At 37.0% G+C, this 12,826-nt stretch overlaps 1 protein-coding gene across 4 annotated transcripts in view; it reads right to left on the bottom strand.

The window, feature by feature from the left end:
- MAP4K4 (mitogen-activated protein kinase kinase kinase kinase 4) overlaps positions 1-10,528 on the bottom strand; it is a 161,752-nt gene extending 151,224 nt beyond the window's left edge. Inside the window, exons 1-2 of one of the 4 annotated variants that reach the window (XM_058185731.1) lie at positions 9,907-10,528; positions 9,274-9,339 (exon numbers count right to left, since the gene is read on the bottom strand). In XM_058185731.1, coding sequence (XP_058041714.1) covers positions 9,274-9,339; positions 9,907-9,963 — 123 coding nt within the window. In that variant the 5' untranslated portion in view covers positions 9,964-10,528. The remainder of the gene's footprint in view (positions 1-9,273; positions 9,340-9,906) is intronic. The other 3 variants (XM_058185732.1, XM_058185733.1, XM_058185734.1) reach the window with 3 other exon arrangements.
- Between the last annotated feature and the right edge of the window lie 2,298 nt (positions 10,529-12,826).

Genomic DNA, 12,826 nt, shown 5'->3' with positions numbered 1-12,826 from the left:
AATCTGGAATGTTTCCAGAGTCTTGAAAAACTCATTTTTAAAAATTGTACTTTTGTTCCATTAATGATAAATGCAGAGTTCTTTAAAAAACAGACACATTTGGGCGGGGGGAGGGAACTACAAAAATATAATATTGGTATTATTCTTTGGGTAATAGATATTTATTCAAATGGCAAGATAGTTTTTTTTCCTAAATCAGAATTAATATGAGACAATGGGAAAAAAAGTAAAAGTATTCTAGAGTGACATATCACACTAAAATATGTAGTTGTTTTTAATGTATTTAAATTCAGCATTGTGGTTTAATAATCTACAAATAGAATAAAATTTTTAGAATAGAATAGAATTTTATTGGCCAAGTGTTATTGGACACACAATGAATTTGTCAGTGCATATGCTCTAAAATAGTTTAATAGTTAAACTTTAATGTGTGAATCTATCTAATTAATGCTTATTCATATATGCAGCTTTAAACAAGGTGTTTCAACATAATCTCATATCACTATATAAGGAAGTATTAAGTGTTCTAAATATTATTTCTACTTAAAATTGTTTTACATCTTTTCCATAGTTGTCAGACAACATTCATTTATTACTGAACAAGTAGCTAAAGATTTCTGAACTGGATTCAGAAATCTTGCTTATTATTTCCCCTGCTGCCTTTCTCTGAAAAGTTAGAACACATAGGTCTATAACTATTCTCAAAACAAAAGCAATCCCTAATATTTCTGTGTTCTAACACAAACATCATGTATACTTTCTACAATAGTTACATTTAAGTTTACAGTCGGTTTTCAATACTGCAAGCAGATTGGAGAGCCCACTTTAGACAATACAGTCAATTTGCATTATTTTCAAATTCCAAATTTGTGAATTTATCTACTTGTTAACATTTATTTGTAACTGCAAAATCAATCACAGAACTGTCATTCATGCACAGTAAGAACAGTGAAAAATTTGAGTTATCCAACAAACACACTCCCATCTGAGATTTTGGTATTCACTAATTCGGTGTTCATGGTGATTTTACAGAATGTTAATTCCCACAAATAACAAGAATCCCCTGTACCTCAATTTCTGGCACAATCAGAAAAAAATCATACTCTGTCACTATCCCATAATGACCCTGCTTTCCAATCAGCATTTGCTTGATCCTATGTGCACATCAAGGAAGAGACAGAGCTCCTTTAAGGAACTGTCCACAAGTAAAGAAAGAATGCACATACTTAATATACAGCCCCTTAAGCCTACTTCTGCACACCTTTGTATTTTAAGTTTTTTACCTGTCTCTTTCAGATTCTCTTCAACTTCATCCAATATTTTCTCTCCTTTCTTTCTGGTCACTCATATTTATATTTAATTCATTCAGCACCTATATCTCCTTTCCCTCTTCCTTATTTTAATACATACATTTATTAAGAATTCCATACTAAGCTACACTGAATATATTTTTATCTTTCTCCCAACATCTAATAAAGAACCACACATCCATCCAGATTTCAATAAATATTCATTCTTAACTGACCACATACTACCTATTATCTTTGTAATAGCATATCTTAACAGTTCTCCATATACGATGGTGCAGAAAGTCATCAATGGGCCCTTGACTTTATTTCTGCTTTGACCAGAAATTCTTTACACCCATTTACCCTATTACACCCTATATACAATATTAAGTATACTATTAAAGCACTCTTGTGGTTATCACTTTGCCATTTTTACATCACTTTGCCGCGATGTAAAAAAGATGCTGAGACTCTAGAAAGAGTGCAGAAAAGAGCAACAAAGATGATTAGGGGACTGGAGGCTAGAACATATGAAGAACGGTTGCAGGAACTGGGTATGTCTAGTTTAATAAAAAGGACTAGGGGAGACATGATAGCAGTGTTCCAATATCTCAGGGGTTGCCACAAAGAAGAGGGAGTCGGGCTGTTCTCCAAAGCACCTGAGGGTAGAACAAGAAGCAATGGGTGGAAACTGATCAAGGAAAGAAGAACTAAGGAGAAATTTCCTGACAGTTAGAACAATTAATAAGTGGAAGGACTTGCCTGCAGAAGTTGTGAATGCTCCAACACCGGAAATTTTTAAGAAAATGTTGGATAACCATCTGTCTGAGATGGTGTAGGGTTTCCTGCCTGGGCAGGGGGTTGGACTAGAAGGCCTCCAAGGTCCCTTTCAACTCTGTTGTTGTTATATGGAGAAGCACAAAAGTATTAAAAAAAATCCTACAAGGCATACTGATTAAATAATACACTTCCATACAACACATATTATTTGGGAATATAAAATAAAAGTACTTTAGCTGAAGGCTACTACTTTTATTTTTATATACCAGTAATTGTTGTTCAGTTTTTTTCTTAGCTACTTAAGACAAGGATTTGAAAGAAATTCCTTTAGAAAAGAAAAAAAAAGTTGAAAAAAGTTCCTTAATACTATGGAAAGAATAACATAGCATCAATGTAACATAGGAGTGTCAAACTGGTGACCCATAGGCTGGATGTGCAGGCCACGCCCACCCTGCTCCGCAAAGACAAAAAATGTCACAATATATCATGATACATCACGTGACGCGATCGCATATGACACCCATGATATAACAGGTCTATCTGCTAACATTGGATGATAAAATTCATGTGTTTACTCTAAGTTCTCACTCTCTATGTATAACTTGTAAGTATTCATTCAATTTTGCCTGTCAGATGCAACTCTGATACATTAATTTTAGGTCCAATTAGTGACTAGCATTAGAAAATGTAATCTGAAGTGAAGACTGACTTCAAATTCTTGAGAGTTTTCATGTAAAATATACACATGTATATTCACATCCCCAACAACACCCCTCCTTAACATCACAATAATTTTTTATTTATTCCATAAATATTTTAAACAACTAGGGTAAATGTTTTCCAAATTTGGCATGATATATGGCAAAGCATGGCTGGGAAATTCTGGGAGGTGAAAGCCACACATTTTCAAATTGCCAACTTAGAAAAACACTGAGTTCTACCTCCATCATATGCCACTCTTATCCATGAGGCAACCATTACCCTCTCCTAATGTATGCAACAATTCAAGGTTATTTACTTTAACATACAGATTTTTCTAAAGCAACCTAAATTCATACTCATGGGTTTCTTAATTACCAGCTGAAGAGCAAAAATCAGGTCTACACTTTCTTTATCTTGCATAAAGCAGCAGTGGTTCATATTTTAACATTTCTCCATCACTGCCATCTACACCTATCATATTATTTTTCATTATTATTCTTTGCATTTAGTATTTTTTTTTTACTTCTAAAAATTTACATTCCTTATTTCAATTGCACTCTTTACAACATTACTATCATTTACATAGAAATTTCTAAAATGCACCTTCCAACATTACCTCACTTCACTTTCAACCTAATTAATTTTATACCATTTCTTTTAATTATTTTTAATCTAAATTACATTTAGATTTAATTAAATCTACTGAAGGTTCCCTGCTTAGACCTTTTGACTACTTTCCAAAATAAATTTTCCCTTCCATAAAAACTGTTCCACACTTATTCTGCTTCTTTTAATTATTTTCATTCAATCCCAAGTATTTTCCATATCATCTTTCTTAATATTTACTTTTTACATTCTGTTTGGATATTAATCTATCTTTCTAATACTTTTTAATAGAGGCCTATAGTTTTCCTTCCTGCAATTATTCTACTACTTCAGTGCATTCACTTCTTTTCTATTTGTCCATTCCCATTTTTCCCAAGACCATCTCTTAATAACACCAAATAATGGTCTCTTCCATATTCAAAATCTTTCATCATCATTCTGTCCACCAATTTTCTCAATCACTTTAAGTAGTCATATAAATCATGCTTTATGATTAATTATTTTTCCAGGCGTATACATAAGTAGTATTTGGGCTAAATGTATATATTTACAAAAAACATTTTTTCTAACAAATAGGTCTTTCCCCATCACATATTCATTCACATTGGTTCTCTAAAAGATCCGTACTCACTCATGTACTCATTCATACCATTCTGTCACTAAACATTTTCCCTATGATATATTAAATCAGAATGTTGTACAAATTTTCTGTAAAACTCATCTTTAATCATTTTATTATCACTGCCCATGTATAATATGCAAAGACAGCCACCTTTGGATTTCTAATTTCATGGGCAACCTATATCATACCAATTTTAAATAATACTAACTGATAACATTCTCATCAGTTTTAGCCCTTGTATGATCATGAAACTCTATCGGACTAGATCCATAGAAAATTGCCCACATTCCATCAATGGGGAGATACATGCATTTTACACATATTTAAGATTTAAGCTAGAAACACCAGCTTAATGCATCGGCGTCATTTTGCTTATCTGAGTAAGTAAACAACATCTCACAAAAGCATATGAGCCTTTTAATAAAATGTATTAGGCGGAAAGGATGCTAAAGCAAACTTTTTTCCCCATGATAATCTTAACATAGCTCTCCTCCTACAAGGCTCCTGCACTCATTTATGCAACATATAACGTATATTTGCTGATATTATAAGTGCTGAAAAATGTGGGAAAATTCACTTAAACTGGACAACTACCCAACCACGCTACAGACATTTTCAATTCCACCATGTTGTAGTACTGCCATTTTTGGTACCACATACTAAGAATTACAATGGCAAATACATGAAAAAGACACCAGATTTGGGGAAGCTTCTTAAAGGAGAAAATTATTTACTAACCCGCAATGGTCATGTTTAAATAAACATTGTACATTGAAACACTGAACACCAGAAACATTGTTTATCTACTTAAAAAGAAACACCTATTACAATATTGAGGGGTACTATTAGCCAACTCTATTTTTTTAAAAAAAATAATAAACAATGGCGATATCAGTAACTTCAAAACTGTGTATATGTAATTTCTAATAATTCTAAGTGTGGCTAGACATGTTAGCATACTGTAACAAAAACAAGGAGTTATATGGTATCTTAAAGACTAACAATTTTATTAGTAAAGAAGCTTTTGTGGATTACAACCACTTCATCACATGTATGAAACATTATTTAGAACATAAAGCATACCACAGTTGGGGAAAAGATGAACAAAAGAGAAATGTAGTCAGAATGTTTAACATAGAGCAGCAGCAGAGGAATAAACAGCAGAATTCTTATCCCAGAGTAAAGGATAAAGACTTCACTGAGGTAGAATGTACAGGAAAAAATATTTTGTCAAGTATAATGTCTCAAGTTGTTCAAAGTATTTTCACACACAACTGGTTTCCCCATTACATCCCTTTCCAAAAACACAGGGAACATGCATAATTTATATGTGCTCTTGAAATGCTGAAATATGAATAAAGTAAAAGAAGCCTTCACAACAGATTGTCTCACAAGGATTCTAGAGAGCAGCAGCGTGAGTCCATTCCCAATTATAAGGGCACATTTCCTGTGGTATTCAAGCCTACTATTGCCCGTTATTTCCTAATCATTAGCTTTTGCTGGGGTCTTTGAACAGACATGGGAAATATTTACAGCAGCTGTTTGCAAAGGATACTTGTTTTTCCAGTGCCTCGCTTTTATTTCAGTGCTTTACAGGAGGAAAGTCGTTGGTTATATCCTTTCTTCAGCTGTCTTTTACACATTATCATTGTCAAACTGGTTTTTCCAAACAACATGTATTTAGAAACTCAATTCCAGATGATAAAAGGCTAATAAGTCAAAATAAAGATTTCCCACAGTAGGCAGGAAATCTACCTACCAGGGAAGCAGGCAGACAGATAGACAGACAGACAAGATACTTTGTGAAAAATATAATTTATCACGTCTGTAACAAAGCAAACAGCAAGTTGAATATCACTATTTTTCTAAAATACCACCAGTCACTGACTCAATTCATATGAGTTTTTCATACACTTACTCTCATGAAGGTACCACAAGTGAAATCCTCTCTCTTAGATTAACAACCAGAAGTAAAATCCACGAAGTTCATCACTTCACAGATATTAAAACTATTTATTAATGGATCTTAGTTAAAAATATAAATAAATCACAAGAATTATAGAGCAATAAGATTTAATACCATCAATAATCTAAATCTTTTAAACTACAGGATTTTGTTTAAGATGTATGATAAAGCTTTGGTGAACTCTTTTTTACAATTTTTTCTACAAGTTTCTATTTTATTGCAACACATAATATAAGAACCTAAAATAATATGCAGACAATCCTTTTACTAAATCCAAATCATCATTAATTCAAATGCCCCTTAGAATAATTAATTTATTTTGGGGCTTCATATTTGTTTTATTCTATTGCCTTTCAAAGAAAAATCAGGGCACCCAATTCATTAGAAAACACATCCATAGTGTTGCTGCTCCTTATTCTGCAATAAGAACATGAATGCTGGTGAGCAAGTCTGTACATGCCATTCAGCTGAGAAACAGTTGACCTCAGATTGATAAAGAGGATTTTACTCTCCCTATTCTAACACTATCCTGCTTTCTAGAAAAAAAATGTCTTAATTTGTACACCACAGCAGCTAATCATTCATATCAATTAAACTTCAAAGCAAAGCTTCCACAAAGGGCTCAAAACTATGGTTTTTACCTAAACTGAACTTATATGGAAAAGAATTAACAGTAAAAGTAAGGAAACTATTAGTCTCTTTCTTCATTCTACTTTATCTCAAGCACTCTTGGGAAAAAAGAAGACAATCCATTATTTACACTTCAGAGTAGCCATCCTTCTTCATTTTGTTAAACACTAAAGGCTATATTCAGTGTTATATGAATTGTTTTCTAATAGCACAACTAAAATTCTTGCAAACTCTCAAATCTCTTTTTGAGAGTCACTCCATTAGATCTAGCAAATATTTTTTTTGTGGGGGGGGGGATAAATTTTTATCCTTGTTCTCACCAGCCTTCAGTGGGGAAGGCTTGCTAAGGCTTAGTAGCTAGGGAAGCCTGGAGCTGTAGTTCCACCTCTGGAAGAACATATGATTCTTGTCTTGTCTTGTGTTTTGTAGAGAATGTGTGGAATAAATATGTGGTTCCTATCCATGGCAACTTTGAGCATGAGGACTCAACTGCTAGAATTATTAGAATGGCCATGCTGGCTAGGAAATTCTGGAAATTGGGGGCCATACAGCTTAAAGTTGTTCAAATTGGGAAACACATTTATTCCATAAAACTCTTTTGTAAAGTCACACTGACACACTGTATTAAGCTATAAAATGCTTTGGTTGTCTTTTACCAATATACTGTTTGAAGCAAATATTGGTTTATACGGCATAAGCCCAGCCAACTATGGGGTCACAAAGCATGTCAAGCCAAAGGCAAATAATAAATCAGGATTTAGCAAGCTATAGTTTAGCACAAAATGTCAGCTTAATTTCTGTTTGGTCTGAACATCTCATACAACCTGCTAAGGTTTATTACGCAGCTTTGTTGCCAAACTCTTTAGAAAAATACCCATAAAAGAAAGGAAATTAAATTAAATTAATCGCACAGTATAAATTTATCTTACTTGCTCCACATCTTAGACTAGACCAATTTACAAGGAAGAAATGAAGACTGAAAAGTTTCATGAAGTAACTGCTCTGTAATGCCCCATCTTCAGCATCACTATGGCTAACAAAAGGCACACAAATTTGGATACAGGTACAAACTAAGAAAAACCCAATCAATTGCTGCTCCTTCAAAAAAGGCATTAAAATTTTCACTGCAAATTTGTGCATATAAGAGAGGATCAAACCATTTTGATCCCATTGTAATATTACCAAATCGAAATAGCCTATCAGAAGAATTACACTAGTTTACATTAACTGTCTTCTTTCAAGGTACAGACATTTATGCAGTTTATTCATATTAGGTCTAGCAATGTTTAGGTACCACCAGTACTTCCATTTCATGAAAAACTTTGCAACTCAAACCAAAGTATTTCAATCAACCTTCTGCCAACTCCAAAAGTGTACTAATTAGCCTGCAATATTTTAAGTTTAAATTATGTCTTTTGCAAGATTTGAATTAATTGATAGTGAGGTATACATTCATACAACTGAACTCCATTCTGGGGAATGGGAGGCAGAAAAAGACACACCCAAGATGATGTAACCTTCACAAGCAATAACAATGCAGAAAAATGAGACTCAAAACCAGGTATCAAAAGGTCACCTATAAATCAGCTTCAAACTCAGACTCATAGTGATTCATTCAATTCCTACATAGGCCTAGTTCTTTTTGTCTAAAGCAAGGCCAGAGCAATTCAGCTCACTGCAATATTTTTACAGTTGCAAACAGTATACCAATCCATACAGCAATAACAATAAGATATGAAGATGATCTACAAGTACATGTCAGAAACTACTTGTTCACAATCATGCATCTTTTCTACTATATACCCAGAGATGAAAATCGATGACTGATGAACAACAGTTGTTAAGATCTGCAACATAGCACAAGAAATACATTTTGTTACTTCCTCAAATTAATGTTAGTCTTTTATATAAACAAACCCTGGCTGATGTTTCACTCCCATAACAATATATACTGGAAAACTTAGTCATATAGGTGACTAAACATTACACAGCCCATGATATTGCAGTATTTGTTTCCTCTAAAGGGGGTATATATCTTGAAGACTTTCACAGCAACTTATCTTACCCATGTCTGTGGATGTTTGTGTGAGTGGTGTGCCCCCCCCCATTTCATCTACTTGTCAAACAGGTTGTTCCAGAAATTTTGATTTTTCTGCTTTCCAGCCTGAGAATAACCTTTCCTACTCTTTTTCCCCACTTTCACCCCACCCTTTTCATCCACACCCTCTTATAGAGGTAACACTGAAGACAATATTATGCCAGTTTCCTCACACCTTGACAAATTCATAACAAAGAAAGCCGGCTGTTCTTTCTTTGAATGCAAGGCTATTTGATCATTTTTGATAATGACAGGAACACCCCCAGTTTCTCCACTCCACTATCAGCCCAGTGCAGAGACAGGGAAATACCACATGATAAAATAAAAGATAAAAAAGAGTTTTGGTTTGTAACATAGGGGCAGCAAGAGTTGGTGCCTTATGAACTTATGAAGACAACCGGGTCCCTTGAAAACAAGGACAGGTGCTGATAATCCCTGTCACAAAGGCACAGAAAATTTATTTCTATTAACTTTTGTTCACAAAGCAGGGATGGCCCAACATCATGGCTACTCGTGCAGGAGGAAAATGTACATAATATGTTTGGTTTTTTTAAAGGGGGAAAAAAACCTTAACACAAACCTTATAAACTTGCCCGTATGTGCCATTTCCAACCACTTCCACCAGCTCAAAAATCCCAGCAGGATCCTACACAATAAAGGTGAGGAAAATGAAAGGATGGTTGGGAGAAAGAGAGGGGAGGGGAGAGAAGACATGATTGTTATCTTTAGGCAATTATTGCTGGATCCCCAAATGCACACACTGGAGTGGACCGTTTAGCAGTGCAGTTGTTTCACCCTGTTTTTCTACGCACATGCCAATACATGCAAACAAAGGAAAGGAACCCAAGACTGGACTCATCCTCCCCTCGCTTCTGCCCAGGGCACAAAATGGGAAGCCAACGAGCTAACTAGTAAAGGGCCTTTTTTAAGGGTGTAACAACCCATCCCTTATGACAGAGGTTTCTTCTCCCACCCACCCACCCCCCGCAATGTACAATCCCAAGTCTTCCTCTCAGCCTCCCTCCCTTCCTTCCCTCCCCCTCCGCCCCAACCCAGCTCCGAACAACAAAAGCCACGCCAGGGAAGACGTCGCCCGCTTTGTGTGGATAGCGGGAGGGAGACAAGACGGCCAAGGATCGTCTGCAAGCAGCCCTTTTCTCCCTTGCTTTCCCTTCCATCCTCACCGCCCCCCCTCGCCCCAAGTCACACTCACCCGCAAAGAGGAAAGGTCTATATCTCCCAGACTTTTTGCAGGAGAGTCATTCGCCATTTTTCCTTTTTGTTATTTTTCTTAACTATATAAATAAAGAGACAAGCACTTAGCACGCCACGGCGAAAATATAAAGCGTCACCCCTTTGATTTGTCTCTGTCGGTCTGTCTTTCTTTCTGTGTCTGCTTCTCAGAAAGATCTTTTCTTTTCTTTTCTTCTCTCTGTCTCTCTCTCTCTCTTTCTCTCTCTCTGTCTGTCTCTCTCTCTCCGCCCTTCCGTTTCTTGCTTTCTTCAGTCCGGGGTAAAACTCTTCTTCAATGGAGAGATGGAGATGAAGGAGGGCGGTGGAGGCTGCTGCTTTGCTTTACGGTGAAAGAGGAGACCGAGCAATGTAGGGCTACCGTGACTTCTTTGCCGCTTCAAAAATAGTTCCTTTTCGATCTCAGTTCGTGCGAAGGTCGCTCTGAAGCGGATTCACACCATCGGGAAGAAAGAGCGGGCGCTCCCAAGAGGCGTCTCTTCCCAGGCAGCTACATCTAACATAAGAACCCAAGAGCCGGCGGTGGGAGAAGGGCAGGCGGCGGCGGCTTTCTTGCGCGCGCGCGCGCGCGCAGACCAACTCGCACCCACCCGCCCACCGGAGCACGCGAACAATAAAACGCCACCCGGACACAGTCGCTCCCTGCCTCCCTCCTTCCCCCCACCCACCCCTTGGTTCTCTGTCTGCTCCTCCTCCTGCTGCTGCTGCGCCCTGAGCGCAGAGACACTGGTTTTTCCACGGGAGCTTCCTCCGGCGCTGGGAAAGGGAAACAAAGCGAGCGCTGGGAGGAAAGAGGTGCGAAAGGATACAAAATAAACTCTCAAGTCAGAGGAAGCCAACAGCTCGCTCTTTCTTTCTCCGACAGGAAAACCCAGCGGAAACACGCGCAACCAAAGCACTTCTGGGTAAATGGAAGTGGGGGGGGGGAGAAGAAGAAGAAGAAGGGGAGGAGGGGGTGTCGTCTCTTGCTTTCAGGCAGAGGCTGCCTAGGGAAATCTCCCTTGGAGCGAATCTATCGATAGGCAATCAGGGTGTGGCCCAAAACAATGGATAGAAGTTGTCTCGGAGAGCTTTCCACCTAGGCCTCGCTCTCCAGAAAATAAGGTATCTCTAGGTAACTTCCTGAACAATGCAGGCTCTGGGCAACTGTTTCATTTATGTGAGGGAAAGATGTACTAGGTGGGAACAATCATGATCGTAAGGCCCGCAAGTCAGTGTCATTCTTTCAAGTTGGTGTGAAAATCCTCCACAACCTATTTAAAACAGTGATTTTATGTCATCCCATCATTTAGGACTCAGCCAGAAGTTGTTGGGGGTTTTTTCATTTGTTTTACATTGTGCCTTTCAATCAGGAATTAAAACTCCCCTCCTATTTTTCACCACAATAACAATCCTGTGAATTTATGTTTAACTCATAAATTCATAAATGTATGTTTAACTCATAGAATCATCTATTGCAATGTCCTTCCTGTTGAAGATTACTTCAGCTTCAATCACAACAATACAAGAGCAAACAATAGATTTAAACTTAATGTTAACCGCTTCAATCTTGATTGCAGAAAACATGAAACTAATAACAGTTATTAGTGCTTGGAACATACTACCTGACTCTGTGGTCTCTACTCAAAATCCCCAAATCTTTAGCCAAAAACTGTCTACCATTGTCCTCACCCCATTCCTAAGAGGTCTATAAGGGGCGTGCATAAGAGCACAAAGGTGCCTACCGTTCCCGTCCTACTGTTTCCTTTCATTATACCCAATTTATATAGTTATTACATGCTTATATTCATATATATGCTTATATGTTATATAGTTGCTTCATGCTTATGCTTATGTATGCTGTTATACAAATAAAAAAATAAAAAATAAAAAAATAAATAATTGAGATAACAGTGCTAGGCTGACCTTACAGCCTGCATAAGATGGAACTTGAACTTGAGTCTCCCTGGTGCTAGTCTAGCACACATAACTCCTAAAATACATAGGCACTCATTAAGAAAATCAGTAATGGCTCTGATTAATTAAAAAGACTAGGAAGGCTGTCTGGTAGTTAAGAGTTGCTTGATCCTATTCACCTCAAACCTGCTTGCCAGAGGCCATTGATCATAGTAGGCCTGATACCACCAGTAATTTTTGATTATACAATAGGAGGACTACTGTATTCCCTCTGTCTTTGTGGTATGATCTCTTTATTCAGGGCAATTATATGACATCACCAGGAAGGGGTAGGAAAGCCACTTCCAGAAAATCCCAGATCTAATTAATGTAGACTCTATTTCCCAATAACAAAAACTGAGGTGACTCCTACAGCAGGGGGAAATCCAGCTGGTTCTGGCAGATTCTGGAGAACCAGTAGCGGAAATTTTGAGAAATTCAGAGAACCGGCAAATACCACCTCTGGTTAGCCCCAGAATGGGGTGGGAATGGAGATTTCTTCCCCAGCCACGCCCACCAAGCCACACCCATCAAGCCATGCCAACCAAGCCATGCCAACAGAACAGGTAGTAAAAAAATTGGATTTCACCACTGTCCTTGAAGCCTTATAATTATGGGTTGTGGGAATATTCTCCAACACATCCTTGGGACACATAGTTGGCAAAAGTATCTAAATACATTAGGGGCCTAACTTAAGAAAGGTAGCTTCCTGCTATAGGTACCTACTTTTCAATGAAACCTAGGTTGTCCTTATATTTTTTTTATCCTTATAGAGTAATAAATTCCCTGAACTGAAACCATCTGAGTCATACTATGACGAATATCAGAGTGCCTTGGACCACTTTGGACTATTTATTTATTTATTCATTCTTTTATCAAATTTAGAAATTGCCTTTTTTCCTCACCACTCTGGGTTGTGTACAAATAAATATTAAAAGCATAAAAAC

Source organism: Ahaetulla prasina, chromosome 5 (assembly GCF_028640845.1).
Source record: "Ahaetulla prasina isolate Xishuangbanna chromosome 5, ASM2864084v1, whole genome shotgun sequence".
Taxonomy (NCBI): Eukaryota; Metazoa; Chordata; class Lepidosauria; order Squamata; family Colubridae; genus Ahaetulla; species Ahaetulla prasina.
Note: the sequence above shows the minus strand (reverse complement) of the source record. Positions and strands in the feature narration are given on the sequence as shown.